Source organism: Globicephala melas, chromosome 2 (genome assembly GCF_963455315.2).
Source record: "Globicephala melas chromosome 2, mGloMel1.2, whole genome shotgun sequence".
NCBI classification, from domain to species: domain Eukaryota; kingdom Metazoa; phylum Chordata; class Mammalia; order Artiodactyla; family Delphinidae; genus Globicephala; species Globicephala melas.
This window is the reverse complement of record NC_083315.2, coordinates 81,455,510-81,474,702: the sequence shown is the minus strand read 5'-3', so window position 1 is coordinate 81,474,702 and position 19,193 is coordinate 81,455,510. Positions and strand designations below refer to the sequence as shown.

The window sequence follows — 19,193 nt, the reverse complement described above, 5'->3', positions numbered from 1 at the left end:
TAGAACAACTTAATATATTCTCCACTGGTCTTGCAAATTTTATAGTTCAAGGCAGTAGTTGCTCAAAAACACTTATTATCTGCAGAAACCCCTATAAAGATTAGGAGTCCAAAGTCTAGTTTTTTTAGGATATTCCAGTACTGAGACGAAATTTACTAGTCATAAGGGTGTAAAAAAAAAAAAAATCCAAATCTTCCTACCAGGAAGAATATTCCTCCCCAAAATTCTCACTTAGAACTAAATAGCCAGCTAAATAATCTAATATATAACCTCTATTATAAAGACAAAAAGAGGGTACAAAAATACAGAATAACAAGGGGAACCTTAACTTAGATAAGAGTAGCCAGGAAAGACCCCATGAAAGTATTGACCTGTGGAATTTGTTCAAACTGAGATATGTGCCTATGATAAAAATTCTGTACTGGCATACTCCATCATCTGAACTATTCTGACACGGGACCATGTCAATTCTCAGCACAATCTTTTCTCCACACCATAACCCCACCACACAGCAATTCCTTATTCTGTCACTTAACAATACCGTGCTTAATAATAATATACCGTTCTTTTCCTTTGTTCCTTGCAATCAATGAAATAAAATGTGGCATCCTCTCAGTTCTTTCTGCAGTAAAATAAAACATCTGGTCCTTCCTTTCAATTCCACAGCCCTTGTCCCTTTTCATGTGAAAAACAGTGTCAGTTCTATGGCGTGTCCTCTGTCTCTGGTCTCCCCAGTTATTTCTTTGATTATACCTATCAAATTAGTTTCACTCAATCTTTGACATTTATCATTATTTTAAATTAGATTGCCAAGGCTGTGCTATATTGGTCAGTTATCTTCTCCTAGGAACAAAATGTATAATTTAAGTATATATAGAATTATATAGACCTTGCAGTTAGGGGTTTTATAGGAAAGGACATTAGAAAGCAAAATAGCTCATAAGTCAGATAATCAGGTTTTTTCTATTAAAAACAATTTTAACATTACTAATTGACAACATTTTATTAAAAGGCAGCAAAAATGTGTCAAATCACTGATTACATTTTATTTTTTCTTTTATTTTATGTAGCAGTTAATAATTCGATTTAACAAACACTTGAAAAGAAATATATTAGATAACATGGAGGATATAAAGATATCTAAAAGCCCTTAGTCTCCAAAAGCTCATATGTAATTTAAAGATAAAATGTTATACAAATATATATAAATTATTGTAAACATCTAGTAAATAAAGTACTTTTTCCCACTAATTTTCAATCAATAGCAAAACATAACTCTAACTGTTCTGACTTGTGCTTTAATTTCATTTATGCTTTAAATGTTGGAAAAAACTGTATAAATAGTGCCCAATCACAGAGAGCATCAGAGCAGGACTACTTTACATAAAACTTTAAAGGACCACATCCTTAGCCTATTAAACCCCCAAAATATTTTTGCTCGCCAAAACTGCAAAACCATTTTGGCTATGCAACCATTAAAGTGTTAATGTAAACGTGCAATGTAAAAGTATAATTAGTTATGTACAGAGATGTTTATAACACATTAAGTATAAAAAGCAAGTTATAAAACATTATTGCATAATATGATCTCAATCTTGTAAATAAAAAAAAATGTACAAACACATATTGGAATAGTTGGATTATAAACTCTACATTTTTTTCTTTTTCCTAATCTAATTTTAGAATAAGCATATACTCTTTGTGTAATAAAGTCACATGAAAAATTAAGAAAATTAGCAATCTAGGTTTACTATAATAAATTTCTGGTAATTTTTAATAATGTGTTTATCTCATTTTATTCGCTAATCATAATGGGCACAACAGTTCATACTATATTATAAATAATCTAATTTCTTAGAAAGCATTTTTGTTTTATATATAGTATTTAAAAACTAGAAAAATTATTTCACTTTCAAAATATTAAACCGTGAAAATTGTGCAATTATATAAGTTCACTTAATATCTTAACAACACCTTTATTCTTATTCATAATAGTCATTTTTAATTAGAAAAATAAATGTAAAATTTAATCCTCGTGAAACAAAAGCAAAATATTTTTATTTTTAATCTGTTTATTTTTTTAAAGATTGCTGTGGTTTATTTTATTTATTTATTTTGCTGCGCCGCGCAGCTTGCGGGATCTTACTTCCCTGAACAGGGATCGAACCCAGGCCCCAGCAGTGAAAGCACCAAGTCCTAACCACTGGACTGCCAGGGAATTCCCCACAAAACATTTTTAATTACAACCAATTTCAAAGACTTTTACATGTTTTATTAATCAAAGTTGCCTACTCCTATAGATTTTCACACTCAACATGCAAACTGGAAGAATTAAATTTATACTATTTATCTAGACTACATATCTGAGATCATTACTGTCTATATCTGTCTTCTAAGTGACATAAAATAAGTGAGAATTCTTTGCCATTAATTTCGTCATTATGTATACCATGCACCATCTGCAACTTAGCTTATGAATTCCCACCATACTCACATTATCTTCAAGATTCATTTACCATTTTAAATAATACAGTACCTCAAGAGCATGTTGTACTCCGTCTTTGTGACTTCCAGCATGAGTAAGGCTGCTGGCAGTGCTGGAAGTGGTAGTCTCGCAAATCTGCTCACCCAAAAGACAGTCTTCTGGTAATACGGTTTCTGCCCACAGCCGGCAGACACCATCATGGCATGAAGTTAATAACACATTACAGACAGAACCTCTAATGATAAAGAGAAATGAACAAAAGTTACTGTGAGTATCAATAACATGAAAAATTAAAGGCTATTAATATTTAGTTCTTCATCCTTAAAGATGACATTAACGCAAAACAGTATGATCTATGTGTAGTTATTTTTCCAATAATGATAATGGATTTCTACTGACTATTTCACACTCTTACCAAACCCCATTTATTACCTGCTCAGACCTGCAAGGTGGTAGGCTGGACATAGGGTGCAATCAGTTACCATAAAATAAGAACAACCTAACTGTCCCTGACACTCACCTTAATTCATTAAACTTATGTCTTGAACAGCTAAACTAAATGACAGTATAGTATGCTTCCAATTGCTTTAGAAATTACATTGTGTGGAGAAAGAGTATCAATGGAAGAGCTTGAAATCACGCACAGTACGGCTGTGAACATCATAAAAACTAGGAAATGGTCCTGACGAAGGAAACAGAAATTAATGCCAGATTATACATGTGCTGCTTGAAAACAAGGCTCTGGAGGATTAGTATCTCCTAAACAAAACAAAGTAAACATCAAAAGAAAACCTACATTTCTGTCATTACAACTTGCAGAATGACCATAATAAAAGATCATTAATTATAATTAAACTATGTGGTTTATGGCAGTAGTTCCAGCATTTTGTTTTATCCTTCTTATAATCTAAACAGTTATAAATAGGTAAACAAACTTATTAATAATAAAACTGTAAGGAGACTATAAATTCAAACTATAAATCAATTTCCATTAAGTTAAGCAAAAATGTCACAGCATCAAGCAGCTGAAGTGGTTTAACCACTCATCGTGAAAAAAAAAATTTTCCCATTAAAAAAATGCTTACATACAATCTGACTCAGTCAAAGGTAAAGTGTTCTGCAAATGTTTTCCATAGATGCAAATAACTTAAACAGATTTAGAGTAACCTTTTATCTAGATTCCAAAAATGTATATATTCCCCATTTTATCATTTACTGAGCACCTCCATAATAGGTGTGCTGTATTTCCCATCAAGTGCAAACAGTGCTCAGATATATTTAGCAGATGAAATAACCCTTCCTCAAGAATGAATACAGATTTCTAAGCAAGCATTTTTAGAACTGTATATATAATACAGGAATCATTGGTATGAGCTGTTTTGTAGTTTGCTTTATCTTCTAAACACTTTTAAGAGATGGCTGTAACAATGAAGAAAAACTTATAATAAATCCTTTGAGAAGTTTCTGTTGATAGCCCTAAGATAAGAAAAACTTGGCCACTTTATTCACTGTATGTATATGATATGCCTTCCCAGAATGCATATTATTGACAGTTTATTACTATGTTTTATTCTCCCTCAGTGTGTGCTTTCCTGTTACTTGCAAACGTCTCCTTCCTGGAATCTACTGCTGCTGCTGATACTGACAATACCAGCTAACGCTGCCCTGGCACACACAATGTGCAAAGGCCTGTATAAGCATTCACACTCACTCACACATTTCAGTCTCATACAACTCTCTGAGGTAGGTACTACTACGACCCCCATTCTACAGAGGCATGGAGAGCTTAAGAAATTTAGTCAAAAGCTCACGAAGCTGATAACAACAGCAGAATCTGAAGTCAGGCAGTTGATGCCCAGAACCTCTGCTATTCATTGCCACCATGTCAATTAAAAGGACCTTCGTTTTCATTATTTTTATAAACATATAAGTAATACAAAATGAAGTTCTATGACACAGTTGTCTAACCTGGGCATATATTTGCTAGTTTTACGCCATGAAAAACCTGTCACCGCTCGCGGATGTGCCAAATAGACAAAGGAAAACTGGGTAGACGCCTGTCTCCTTTCCACTTCATGATGATCCGGAGGTATAATTGAAGACTTCCAACCAGTCATAGGGTACCACACTTTCAAAAGACAATCATCCTGTGAAAATATATAGGCCAATATAAAATTAATTTGTATCTACACATTTCAAAATTTAAGTGGTTTGAAGAAGCTTTAAAAATTAAGCTATATTGGTGTCAGTTTATTTATCTCTTGTAAAAATAAAATACAGTGTGTGTGTGAAAAAAAATTAAGCTATATATAAAAACTAAAATGTGACCTATACATAATACAAAACTAAACCTAAAATGATGTTTATTATTCTAAATAATACCATTCTTGAGAAATAAATGGTCAGTGTGCTCATTATTAATCTTCTCTACACAAAGGTACTTTTCAAACAGAGATTGAAGTCAAATTCCCCCACTTCAATACACAAGGGTCACTGTAAAGAAAAGACTCTGGAACCAGATGCTAGCCTGGATAAGAAAGAGGCCATGTTATCTGTCACTGTTATCATCTCCATTTTGAAGAGATCTGAAAGGATGAGACAAACCCTTTTTAAATATGAATTGCTTCTTACTCTAAATCAGGACTCAGCAAACTCTTCCTGTAAAAGGCCAAGTAAGTTAGGCTTTGTGGACCACACAGCCTGTGACACAGATTCTCCTTGGGTTGTTTTTTTTTTTAGAACCCTTCAAAAATGTAAAATCCATTCTTGGTTCATGGGCCATAGTGTTCTGATTCCTACTCTAAATGACCAAGCGGAGTTTATCCCAGCAAAGTGAAGTGGGTTTAACACTGGAAAAATCAGTAATTGCATTTCATCATAGTAACAGAATGAAAAAGAAAACCTAAGTAATTAACTCACTATATGCAGGAACAGCACTTGACAAAAGTAAACACTAATTCATCGGGGAGAACAACACTCTCAGCATATAGGAATAGGAAAAATAAAAGGGAACATATACAACATGATCAAGTTGAGTGACTCTACAATAAACCTACAACTTACGTCATATATAATGGTGCAAGACAATGCTTTTCCCATAAAATTGGGAGCAATACAAGAATGTCTGCTCTCATCAGTTCTACTCAACATTGTACAAGAGGTCCTAGTACTTGCAATATATTGGGTAAGGGAAAAAAATAAAAGGTATACAGATTAGAAAGGAAGAAGTAAAATTGTCTTTTTTCACAAAATCCTAAGAAAACTACCCAAAAAGGCTGCTAGAACTGATAAGCAAGGTAATAAGACTAAGGATCAAAATTCAAAAATCAATTCTATTTCTATATTTAACAATAATTAGCAATGTAATTTCTGTAAATACTTTTTACATTAGGAAGATAAACTTAAATTGTGTACCCTGAAAACTATGAAACGCTGCTAAGAGAAAGAAAACCTAAATAAAAAGAGAAACATACCACATTCGTAGATAAGAAGACCAAATGTGGGACTTCCATAGTGGCGCAGCGGTTAAGAATCCGCCTGCCAATGCAGGGAACATGGGTCGATCCCTGGTCCGGGAAGATCCCACATGCTGTGGAGCAACTAAGCCCATGCACCACAACTACTGAGCCTGCGTTCTAGAGCCCACGAGCCACAACTACTGAAGCCCATGCGCCTAGAGCCCCCACTCTGCAACAAGAGAAGTCACCACAATAAGAAGCCTGCACACCGCAACGAAGAGTAGCCTCTACTCGCTGCAACTAGAGAAAGCCCACATACAGCAACGAAGACCCAAAGCAGCCAAAAATTAACTATTTTAAAATTTTAAAAAAAAGACCAAATGTTACTAATGTACAATTCTTCCCAAATTGTTCTATAGAGATACAATGTATATAAATAGTATCAAAATCACAGCAGGCTTTTTTGTAGAAACTGACAAAATCTGTATGGAAATCAAAGGACTGACACCACCAAAAATATTTTAAAAGAAAAGTACAAAGAGGAAACTACTTGTTTTTGGAACTAACTATAAAGTCACAATAATCAAGACACATAATATTAGCGTAAGGGGATACACACACACACACACACACATATCACAATGGAACAAAACAGAGAGGCCAGGATCAGATCCACACACGTATGGAAAGCTGATTTTCAACAAAGTTGTCTAGGAAATTCAATGAAGAGTGGATTGCCTTTTTAAAATGCCACTGAAATATCTTGATATACCTTTGCGGAAAAACTGACTTCAAATCAAATGCAAAAAAACCAAAATGTAAAAGTCAAAACTATAAAACCTCTAAAAGAAAACATAGTAAAATATCTTTGTGATTTCAAGGTAGACAAAGATTTTTTAAATCTAGGCCACAAAAAGCACAAACCAATTTTTTAAAATTGATGTTGGATTTCTTCAAAATTAAAAACTTCTGCACATCAAAAGACATCATTTAAAAAAAATTAAAAGGCAAGTTACAGACTGGGAGGAAATATATATAATAGATTTATCTTTCAATTGTACTAAATATACAAAGAACTCATAATTCTATAATAATGAGAAAACAAACCCAATTTTTTTAATGGGCAAAGGACAAATAAACACTTTACCAAAAAAAAAAGTATACAGACAGGCAATAAGCATGTGCTCAACATCATCAGAAATCAGAGAAATACATATGAAAACCACAATAAGACACCACTACCCAGACTATTAGAATGGCTAATATTAAAAAATGCTGACAATGCCAAATGTTGGCAAGAAAGTGGAGCAACTGATATTATTCAATTGTTGGTGAGTATGCAAAATGGTACAACTTTGGAAAGCGCCTGGTACTTTTTTGTAAAGTACCATGTGACCCAACAATTCCACTCATAGGTATTTTTTACCCATGAGAAGTGAAATGTTTATACAAAGACTTGCAAATGAATGGTCATAGTAGCTTTGTTCATTTTAGCCTAAAACTCCATACAACCTATATGTCAATCAACAGGTGAATGGATAAACAAATTATGATATATCCATATAACAGAATACAACTCAAATAAAAAGAACAAATTACTGATGCACACAACACAGATGAATCGCAAAACACTGTGCTAAGTGCAAGAACTCAGACACAATAGAGTATACGACACAATTTCATTTACATACAACTCTAGTGAAGACCAATCTAATCAATAGTGATAGAAAGCAGAGCAGCTATTTATTATCTGGAACTAGGAATAGGAGTAAGGATTAATTGGGAAGAAGCAAAAGGAAACCTTTTGAGATGGTGTAAGTGTCCAATAACTAGATCGTGGTGGTGATTACATAGGTCTTTAAATTTGTCAAAATATACTGAACTGCACATTTAAAAAATAATTTCATTTTATGTTAATTATACCTTTTAGGTTAATTACATATGGTTTAATTATACCATATAAAGTTAATTATAAAAAAGACATAACAAGATTTATATAAAAGGATGTTCATTTTTAATGGCAATAGAAAAAAATGAGAACTACTAAATGTTCATTAATAGTTATCTGGTTAAGTTAAACTATGGTATACATTCATTCATATAATGGCAAATTATGTTGCCTTTAAAAAGAAAAGATATATCTGTATTGACACATCAATCTATCTATGATACAGTAAGTGAATAAATCAGCTTAAAGAATATGTACACACACACACTTCTGTGTGGTTTACAAAGGCATCAAAAAGTCTGAAAGAATATATATTAAACAGAGAACAGTGGCCATTTTTTTTTTACTGGGGGTATGGCTATTTGGCTGGAGATTTTCATTTTCTCTGCATGTTCCTCTTAATAATAAATACATATTATGTTAAAGAAGTAAAGATATTTCCATGTTAAAGGGGGAATAAAGGGCTTCCCTGGTGGTGCAGTAGTTGAGAGTCCGCCTAACGATGCAGGGGACACGGGTTCGTGGCCTGGTCTGGGAAGATCCCACATGCCGCGGAGTGGCTGGGCCCGTGAGCCATGGCCGCTGAGCCTGCACGTCCAGAGCCTGTGCTCTGCAACGAGAGAGGCCGCGGCAGTGAGAGGCCCGCGTACCGCAAAAAAAAAAGGGGGGGGGGGGGGAATAAAGGTCAATAAGCCAATCCTTAAATAACCAAAACACTAAATCTAGGTACAGAGGCACGCTCTCAAGAGGAGGAAAAGCTTCAGGGAACATTCTGTAGCCAGCTGCTTCCCTTCCCGCCAAAATCACCCTCCTCAAAAATTCTTCTCACCTTAGCTCTTAGAAAGCCCAGTTTTTTTCTCAAAAGAGTAATCCTCTATTAAAGAAAAATGGTTTTGAAAAAAACCAAGCTATTTTAAGTTACATTCAAATTTTAAAAAATAGAAATTTTAGAAAGTGTTCAGATATAAACTTCATAAACATGAACAGTATTTTTTATTGAACAAATATAATGCTTTACAATTTTCAAAAGTTTCACACACACGATTTCATATAATCCCATAATAACCCCCTTTTAAAATCCCCTACCCCTACACTGCCCTCTCCCACTTCCCTCTCCCCACTGGTAACCACTAGTTTGTTCTCTGTATCTGTGAGTCTGCTTTTTTGTTTTATTCACTAGTTTGTCGTATTTTTTAGATTCCACATATAAGTGATATCATACAGTATTTGTCTCTCTGACTTATTTCACTTAGTGTAATGCCCTCCAAGTCCACCCATGTTGCTGCAAATGGCAAAATTTCATTCTTTTTTATGGCTGAGTTGTATTTCATTGTGTGTATATACACACACATACCATGGAGGGCCCAAATCAATAAAATCAGAAATGGAAAAGGAGAAGTTATAACTGATACCACAGAAATACAAAGGATCATAAGAGACTACTACAAGCAAATATACACCAATAAAATGAACAACCTAGAAGAAATGGACAAATTCTTAGAAAGGTACAAACTCCCAAGACTGAACCAGGAAGAAATAGAAAATATGAACAGGCCAATTACCAGTAATGAAATTGAATCAGTAATTTTAAAACTCCCAATAAACAAAAGTCCAGGACCAGATGGCTTCACTGGTGAATTCTACCAAATATTTAGAGAAGACTTAACACCTATGCTTATGAAACTATTCCAAAACACTGCAGAGGAAAGAATACTGCTGAACTCATTCTATGAGGCTGGCATCACCCTGATACAAAAACCAGACAAAGATATCACAAAAAAAGAAAATTACAGGCCATTATCACTGATGAACATAGATGCAAAAATCCTCAACAGGGCTTCCCTGGTGGCCCAGTGGTTAAGAGTCCGCCTGCCAATGCAGGGGACACGGGTTCGTGCCCTGGTCCGGGAAGATCCCACATGCCACGGAGCGGCTGGGCCCGTGAGCCATGGCCGCTGAGCCTGCACGTCCGGAGCCTGTGCTCCACAACGGGAGAGGCCACAACAGTGAGAGAGGCCCGCGTACCGCAAAAAAAAAAAAAAAAAATCCTCAACAAAATATTAGCAAACCAAATCCAACAACACATTAAAAGGATCATACACCATGATCAGGTGGGATTTATCCCAGGGAGGCAAGGGGTTTTCAATATCTGCAGATCAATGTGATATACCACATTAATGAACTGAAGAATAAAAACCATATGATCATCTCAATAGATGCAGAAAAAGCTTCTGACAAAATTCAACACCCATTAATGATAAAAACTCTCCAGAAAGTAGGCATAGAGGGAACCTACCTCAACATAATAAAGGTCATATATGACAAGCCCACAGCTAACATCATACTCAACAGTGAAAAGCTGAAAGCATTTCCTCTAAGATCAGGAACAAGACAAGGATGTCTACTCTCACCACTTTTATTCAACATAGTTTTGGAAGTCTGAGCCACAGCAATCCGTGAAGAAAAAGAAAGAAAAGAAATACAAATTGGAAAGGAAGACGTAAAACTGTCACTGTTTGCAGACATGATACTGTTCATAGAAAATCCTAAAGACACTACCAGAAAACTACTAGGGCTCGTCAGTGAATTCAGTAAAGTTGCTGGATACAAAATTAATATACAGGACTTCCCTGGTGGTGCAGTGGTTAAGAATCCACCTGCCAATGCAGGGGACACAGGCTCAAGCCCTGGTCTGGGAAAATCTTACAGGCCGTGGAGCAACTAAGCCCATGCGCCACAACTACTGAGCCTGCACTCTAGAGCCCGCAAGCCACAACTACTGAGCCCGTGTGCCGCACCTACTGAAGCCCGTGTGCCTAGAGCCCGTGCTCTCCAACAGGAGAAGCCACCGCAATTAGAAGCCCGAGCACCGCAACAAAGAGTAGCCCCGCCTCGCCGCAACTGGAGAAAGCCCACACACAGCAACGAAAACCCAACACAGCCAAAAATAAATACATAAATAAATAAATTTTTTTTTTAAAAAAAATAGATCCTACCATCAAAAGTACTCAATGAACTATAATATTAAAAATCCAGAAGGTAATTGGATTTGAATCCCCAAACACCTGAGTTGAAATTCTGTCATGTGTAGCAGAGGCTTCTGGAAAATGCCTTCTAGTGGTAGATCACAGTCACCATCTGTTTCATCAAGTCAGACAAACTTGGCTTTATTAACAGCAGCAGAACAGATTGAAGAGGAGAGGAAGCCAACATTACAAAGTTAGTTTCTGTTCGTTTTATTAAGATCATCTTAATTGGATGTGGTTATCTTCTCAAAAAAGTGAAGAAATAAGTTTTTAAAATCCACGACATAATTTATTAACCCCCAAAGGCATTCTTTTTTTTCAATTAATTTTCATTGGAGTATAGTTGATTTACAATGTTGTGTTAGTTTCTGCTGTACAGCAAAATGACTCAGTTATCCACTCTTTTCTAGATTCTATTCCCATATAAGTCATTACAGAGTATTGAGCAGAGTTCCCTGTGCTATACGGTAGGTTCTTATTAGTTACCTATTTTATATATAGTAGGATATATATATATATCCTTGTGCTATAAAGTAGGTTCTTATTATCTATTTTATATATGTGAATCTCAAAGGCATTCTTATCTTTCCCTCAGAAATGTGAAACACTTAGCTCTTAGGAGAATTGAACATTAAAAGCTTAAGGAGGGGGTGCTTCCCTGGTGGCGCAGTGGTTGAGAGTCTGCCTGCCGATGCAGGGGACACAGGTTCATGCCCCGGTCCTGGAAGATCCTACGTGCCGTGGAGTGGCTGGGCCCGTGAGCCATGGCCGCTGAGCCTGCGCGTCCGGAGTCTGTGCTCCGCAACGGGAGAGGGCACAACAGTGAGAGGCCCGCGTACCGCAAAAAAAAAAAAAAAAGCTTAACGGAACATGACTAATACAATGAAAAAACATACTCAATAATCAATTGCTAAGGCTGTGTGCAATAAAAATTCAGAGAAAAAATGTATTAGGCATTATGCAGTGCACAAACAGAATCGCCTCTGAGGAGCTTAAAATCTAGTTGCTCCATTTAAGAGGACATACTTTTAGTCTTTTTACATATTTTTGTCTGAAGCACAAAGGTATCTTTCAGATTCATTAGGGAGTTCAAATAATCAGAAGATGTTTAGACAATGAATAAAGATCATCTTTCATGGCTCATTAATAGTTTTTAAAGCAACAAGTGACCCTGTCAAACGACCATATATCCTAAAACAGTCTCAAAGTTTAGCCAGCTGTAACACACGGCAAAGGCAAACGTCACACGCTGGGTGAGCAAAAGGAGATAATCAGAAACATTAAGAATGTATGAGGGAAATCGACTACAAGCCCTGTCATTCAGCTACAAAAAAATAAATTCTGCCAACAACCTGAGTGAGCTTGGAAAAGGGTTCTGCCCTAGTCAAGTCTCCAGGTCAGAATTCATCCCAGCTGACACCTTTATTGCAGCCAAAAGTGCCCTGATCACGGCACCCAGCTATGTCCGGACACCAAACCCACGGAAGCTGAGATAATAAATGTGTGGTCTTAAGTTGCTAAGTTTGTGGCGATTTCTGTTATGCAATAACAGAAAACTAATACAAACTCCTAGTGATAGTGTTACAAGTAAAATTAAGGCAGGCAAAGGGAATAGAAAGTACAGTGGTAGGTGAGATGCAATTTAAAGGGATGCTTAGGTAAAGCCTCACTGAGACAGTGACATTTAAGAAGTTAAGGGGAAAAGCCACGCAGGTCTCTGGGGGAAGGATTTTTCTGGGTAAAGAGAATAACAATTGCAATAGAAAATGAGGAGAAAAACTTGGAGACAGCAGCTATAAGCAACCCTTTCGAGGTGTTATAAGGAGGGCACAGAATTAACAGAAACTGAGAGAGAAGGTCAAGAGATGGTTTTTGTTATTGTTGCTGTTCGTTTGTTTTAGAATGGGCAAGATTATAGCATATTCGCTATGCTGTGCTGTATTAGTCAGCTCAGGCTGCCATAACAAAATACTATAGACTGGGCGGCTTGAACAACAGAAATTTATTTTCTCACAATTCTGGAGGCCAGAAGTCTTAAGATCAGAGTGTCAGCATGGTCAGGTTCTGGTGAGACCTCTCTTCCTGGCTTTTTGACAGCAGCCTTCTTACTGTGTTTTCATGTAGTAGAGAGAGAACAAGCTCTCTGGTATCTCTTCTTATAAGGGTACTGTTCCTATCATGAGGGCCACCCTCATGACTTTATCTAACCTTAACCTCCAAAAGGTCCCATCTCCAAAGATCATCACTTTGCGGGGTTAGGGCTTCAGCATATGAATGGGGAGGGGGGACAAACATTCAGTCCATAACATATGCTAATGTGATGCCCCAATGGAGAAGGGAAAACTAATTGAGAAGAGAGGAGAGCACTGCAATACTGAGGTCCCTGAATAAGCAAGGACAAACGGAATCTAGTTTACAAGTGGAAGAACTGGCCTTGTATAAAAGCAGACCATTCATCCATGGCAACACAAGGGAAGGCAGAACATACATGCACAGATGTAGGGAGATGAACAGATACAGCTAGGTGGTGGGAGTTTATCAAAGTTCTCTTCTGATTACATCTATTTTCTCAGGTAAGAATCCATAGTACACAAATGCTAAAGTGGGAGCATGGACTGTCATATGGGACTCCACCAACACCCAGTGGCATAGAGCTTCAGTTTAAAATACAGTAGCTACATAGAGACAACACACGGTGTTCACGCAAGGTGATAAGTCAGATCAGAGGTGCCTGCATAACACCATAAAAAACAAACAAACAAAGAAAAAGACCCCTAAGGACTATCCCTAAATGAAAGGATGAAATCAAGAAAAAAACCCTCTCTGTAAAGGAATATGGTAAGGAAGGGTTCATCTGCACCTGAACTCTGAGTGAAGGAAAAAGTCTCCGCTGGGCATCTGTAACGACAAAACAGGCCTCATGAGACCCAAGCGCACACTGTGTGGCACAACTTCCAAGCTGAGAATTTAGTTTAAACTGTGTGTGCCCCCAGGTGCCTGGCAGAAACTATACGAACCTTTCCTAGAAGAATGCATACTCAACCCAGGCCTCAAAGCATCCCTACGAATGCATTTGCAATAAATATTTTCTCAATGAAATACAAAGCCAGCTGATTTTGGTGCTGTGAAATCTAAAACATCTGGGTTAAAATCCCAGCTCCACCTTCTGACTATCTCTGTATTCTCAGGGAAGTTCTTAAACTGCAGTTTCCCCTTCTGTAAAACAGTTGCCCCATAGGCTTTTGAAGGCACAGTTTCTGGTACGTAACAGTCAACAGCTACCAGTCACTATCATAACAGTATCAGTATTTATTAGTCTAAAATTACTCATAAGTTTTACTTAATAACGCAAAATAAAATTGTCACCGCCAATAAAATACTTCTGCACCATCCACCATCACCCCAAAACAACTGAGCCTGACTCTAATCCATACTCTGGACAACCCATGAATCAAAAAGTGAATCACACTGAAAATCATAAAAATTTATATTTAGAATAATAATAAAAATAATACACATCAAAAGTTATGGAATTAAAAAAAACTTATGGGATAAAGCTAAGCTTAAAGGGAAATCTATAGTGTTAAATGTATACATTAAAAACAAAAAAGGCTGAGAAAAACAAAAAAGGCTGAACATCTAAAAAAGTTTGAGAAAAACTATTAAGTGTGCAATAGCATTACATCTTTAAAAATGTACATACCTTACTATTTTAAAATACTTTATTACTAAAAATGCTAACCATCATCTGACAACACAGGGTTGAAACAAACCTTCACTGTGTTAAAAAACACATTATCTGCAAAGCACAAGAAAGCAAAGCACAATAAAACCAGGTATACCTGTACAAAAAAGGAAAAATTATTTGCCAAGCCTCACTTTAATACAGAGATCTCATAAATCCTAAATAAAATATTAGCAAAGCAAATCCAGCAAGGACAATACATTACAATCAAGTTGAGATTATTCCAGTAACACAAGATTTATTTAACACTTGAAAATAAGTCCAACATATTTCATCTTATTAAATAAGAAAATAATGATAATATCATTAGATGCAGAAAAAGTATTTGCTAAGATTCAACATCATTTGTGATTTAAAAAAGAAAAATCCTAGCAATCTACAAATAAGAAGGAAACTTCCTTTATCTGAAAAACAGTATCTATAGTAAACACCTACAGTAAATATCACACTTAATGGCGACACAGTGAAAGGCATCTTTTTGATACTGGGAACAAGGAAAAGATACCTACTCTCACCACCTTTACTCAACACTATACTGGAGGTCCTAGATACTGCAGAAAAAAAGAAGACACAAAACACTTAAAAGTTAGAAAAGATGAAATAAAACTGCCATTATTCACAAATAATAGAATTATGCACATAGAAAATTCAAAAGGATCTACAGAGGACTTGTTAGAATTAATGAGTTTATTAAGATTGCTAGGTATAAACCCAATATACAAAAATTAATTGCATTTCTATATACCAGTAATAATTATAAAATGATACCATTCATATCATTTTTGACATCAAAAATATCAAATACCTAGGCATGAATCTAACAAAAGATATTTAGGACCTCTAGAAAAAATTATAAAACCTTACTGGGAGAAGTAAAAAGATCTAAATTAAAGACTATATCATGTTCATAGATGAGAAGACTCAACTGTAAAGACGTCAATTCTCCCAAAACTGATCTATAGAGTCAATGAAATATCAATCAAAATCACAAGAGGTTTTCTGTTTGTTTTATAAAATTTATTATGCTCATTCTAAAATTTATATGGAAATACAAAGGGCCAAAAATAGATAGGATAATCTTAAAGAAGGAAAACAAGATGGGAAGACTTGCTCTACCAGATATCAAGACAATTTAAAAGCTATAGCAACGAAGGTGGCATTACTACAAGGAAAGCCCAGTGGACTAGAGAAAAGAATCCAGAAACAGAGCCACACTAGTATGGACATTTGATTTTGACAAAGGTGGCAATAAAGAGCAATGGAGAAACAAGAGGCTTTTCAACAAATTGTGCTGGACAACTGGATATCCATACAGAAAAAGTGAAACCTGACCTCTTCCTCAAACCATACCTAAAAACTATTCCACGTAGGTTTTAGATCTAAATGTGGAAGGCAAAAAATTAAATGTCCAGATTTTAGGCCAGAGGTTCTGAGGTCTTCTGACCCAAGGCACCTGCAGATAGAATTCAAGATATAAAAAATATTTCTGATACCTCAACTGTATCCTCTCATGCCTTAGCATTTTAGTGAGCCAGTTCCAGTTGACAGCAGCCACATATCTTTGCCTGAGTTTTCCAGGAATTGTTTGTAAGTGCTGAGAATTAATGCTCTGCTCTCACCAGCCTTCAACCCATGTGTGTATGTGTGATGTGTCTGAAGAACAAGTGTGAGGAACATAATGTTGTGAGGACCACTAACTCCCAGAGTTAGCCAGAGATTTAATCTTGTTAATCACTTGCATGATAATACACTCTTTTTTAAGCACCTTCACTTCCCTGCCTCAAATCCAGTATATGTTTTTGTGAGCATTGCCCATATTAATTACTTGAACTCGAGGGGGTCTGGGGGTCTGCTTCTTGAGAAACCAAGAAAACCAAGACCCAGAGTTACAATGAACTTGAGTAGGGGAAAAAAATTACTTCTCTATTTTTGTAACTGCTAATTGAAGGAAATGCTAAAGTTCAGTTATGAATATAAACATACCAAAATGATGTTAGCAGTACTTGTGACTTTGTCTCTAACAGAAATCACAGATGTTTTAATATTACACGACAGCTGCTGCAGATACCTCCAAATATTTTTTACACTCCTCACTACATTGAAACCGTTATTTATTAGTTTACTGCTAAACCGCACATGATCGCAGTCTTTCTGTCTATAATGTTATACAGTCTTCCTGTCTATAATGTCATCAACTATTGAGCAACTAACTACCTCTGTGCCAAGTAATCGTTCAACCACAAAACAGTTGAGTGTTCTACAACTAAAGATTAACTCAAAAAGCCTTGGGTGAATTCTGATGTTCTTGGAAAACCTATCCTTGCCTTGTAAAGTATAATATGGAAATTTTAATTCATACACAACAACTAAATACAATTAAACTTTAATCTGTGATTTTTAAATGTAATTTTTTCTTAATGAATATATTAACTAAGAAGTACATAATTGATATCGTCACAAATTTATTTTTTAATATCTTAAAGGTATATTTCAATAACCATATGGTATCATTTTTATAAGTTCAAAACTATTCAAAAATAAAAATTATATTCTTTGGGAATTTACACCTGTGAAACTATTTTTTTTTTAAAGCAATGAAATAAAACATAAAATTCAGGATTCCGGTTGCATAGGTGAGAGGAAAATGAGGAGATGCAAGAGGAAAATAGTAACCCATTAGTTTTATGTCCTTTGTCTCAACTGGGTAGCAGGTACATACATGTGCACTTGTTTAATTATTATCTTATATATAAGTTTTACATATATTCATTTTATACTTAGGAAGTATTATGTATTTAAAAAGGAGCATTCATAGAATCAGAAAAATATTCTTGAAACTCAAAAATGTGATAGCAGGGAAAAATTATTTCTAAGTTAGAGCTGAACACCCCACCCAGAATTTAAACAAACAAAAAAAAAATTAAAAAAAATGACGAGGGGGGGAAAGAAAAGAAAATTAGAGGATCAGTATAGAAGGATCCACATCTGAATAAGGGGAGATCCAGAAAGAGAGAAAAGAGAACACGAAAGGAAGGAAATAACACAAAAGGAATAATATAAAATAGTCCCCCTGAACTGAAGGACATGAGTTTTCAGACTGAACAGGCACATCAGATTGCCTGCACAAAAAAAGTCTTTATCCCTTAGAGATACATACTAAAATATTTATAGATGACTGACCCATACCACGATATATTGAAATTTTAGAACACCGGGATAAGGGGAACATTCTTAAAACCTCTAAAAGCTAGAGCTGGGAGAGCATGGTCATAATGGCACTATACCTCTCAAACAGCAACACTGGAAGCTGGCAGGCAACAGAAGCATGATTTTTAAAATTCTGAAGGAAAGTTAGTTCCAACCCAATGCTATGCCCAATAAAATAAAGCATAACAAAGAAGAAAGAACTGTTCAGACTTGCAAGGCCTCAAAAATGCTTTTTTCCCATTCATCTTTTCTCAGGAACCTACTGGAGGGTATCTCCATCAAAACAAGGAAAGAAGATGATAAATGACGTGAAGTAACAGGGAATTTAACAAAGGAGATGGGCAAAGAGAATCTCCCGAGGCTGGTAAAAGAAAATCCTGATATGAGAGCTCTATTATTTTAGACTCAGAGAACAACTAAGCCAGATTGGAGCAAAGAGAACAGACATTTCCAGGATACCTCCTACGTGGGATTATACTGAGAGAAGATCCAAAGAATGTCAGAGGTGTGAGGGATGAATTAGGTATATAGAAAACTAAGCAAACAGTAAAACAAAGTAATTACTAACACCAAAGTAATTATTCCATGAAAAATCTTTTACACATTCTTAATAATGTGAATAATAAATAGTGATTTTCCCAAATATTATGAGATGCTTATATCAGAAAGACAGGAGGAAGGGAAGTGAATATGTGTATGTGCTAAGTGGAGATGAGGTTGGGACATCAGCTAGAGAACTAAAGTCTCAGCCTCCATAGTAGCATGGCCAGAAATTATACATAAAACCAAAAGGAAAAGAAATAAAAAAAATTTTAAATCGGAGCATAATCAAGTTACTAAAGAATATGTAAAGAAATACTAAACTGCAATTTTATGAATCACTGCCTCTAGGACACAGGAATTAAGAGTTAGAAGAAGGGAGTGCATCTTTTCATTGTAAATCTAGTAGTAATATTTTACTTTTCAAATTATGTACCTATGCTATTTTTTAAACCTAAAAATTAATTTTAAAAACCATAAATTTTCATAAGGGTCAAATAAGAATAAAAATAATAGCCATTATTTCCCAAACGCCAACTACCTATGGGAAACATAGCAGATCTTTTACAAAAACTATCACTATTCCTCAGGCCATCTTTGTAATGTAGGATTATCCTAATTTTACAGATGAAAAAACTGAAAATGAGAATGAACAAGGAACACTTTTGTTTTGTTTTTTCTGTTTATGTTTTGTTTGGTCCTTTACCTTTCCAGCAGTAGCAAAATATTCACCATCAGGGGACCACTCCATCAAATGTACAGATACTGAGGTTCTAAAAAAACA

General features: G+C 35.5%; 1 protein-coding gene across 3 annotated transcripts in view; it reads right to left on the bottom strand.

Annotated features, from left to right (window-relative positions):
• Positions 1-19,193, bottom strand: part of DMXL2 (Dmx like 2) — a 161,536-nt gene that overhangs the window by 97,256 nt on the left and 45,087 nt on the right. For all 3 annotated transcript variants that reach the window (XM_030850330.3, XM_060294262.2, XM_060294261.2), the window contains exons 6-8: positions 19,116-19,182; positions 4,454-4,632; positions 2,537-2,720 (exon numbers count right to left, since the gene is read on the bottom strand). In XM_030850330.3, coding sequence (XP_030706190.1) covers positions 2,537-2,720; positions 4,454-4,632; positions 19,116-19,182 — 430 coding nt within the window. The remainder of the gene's footprint in view (positions 1-2,536; positions 2,721-4,453; positions 4,633-19,115; positions 19,183-19,193) is intronic.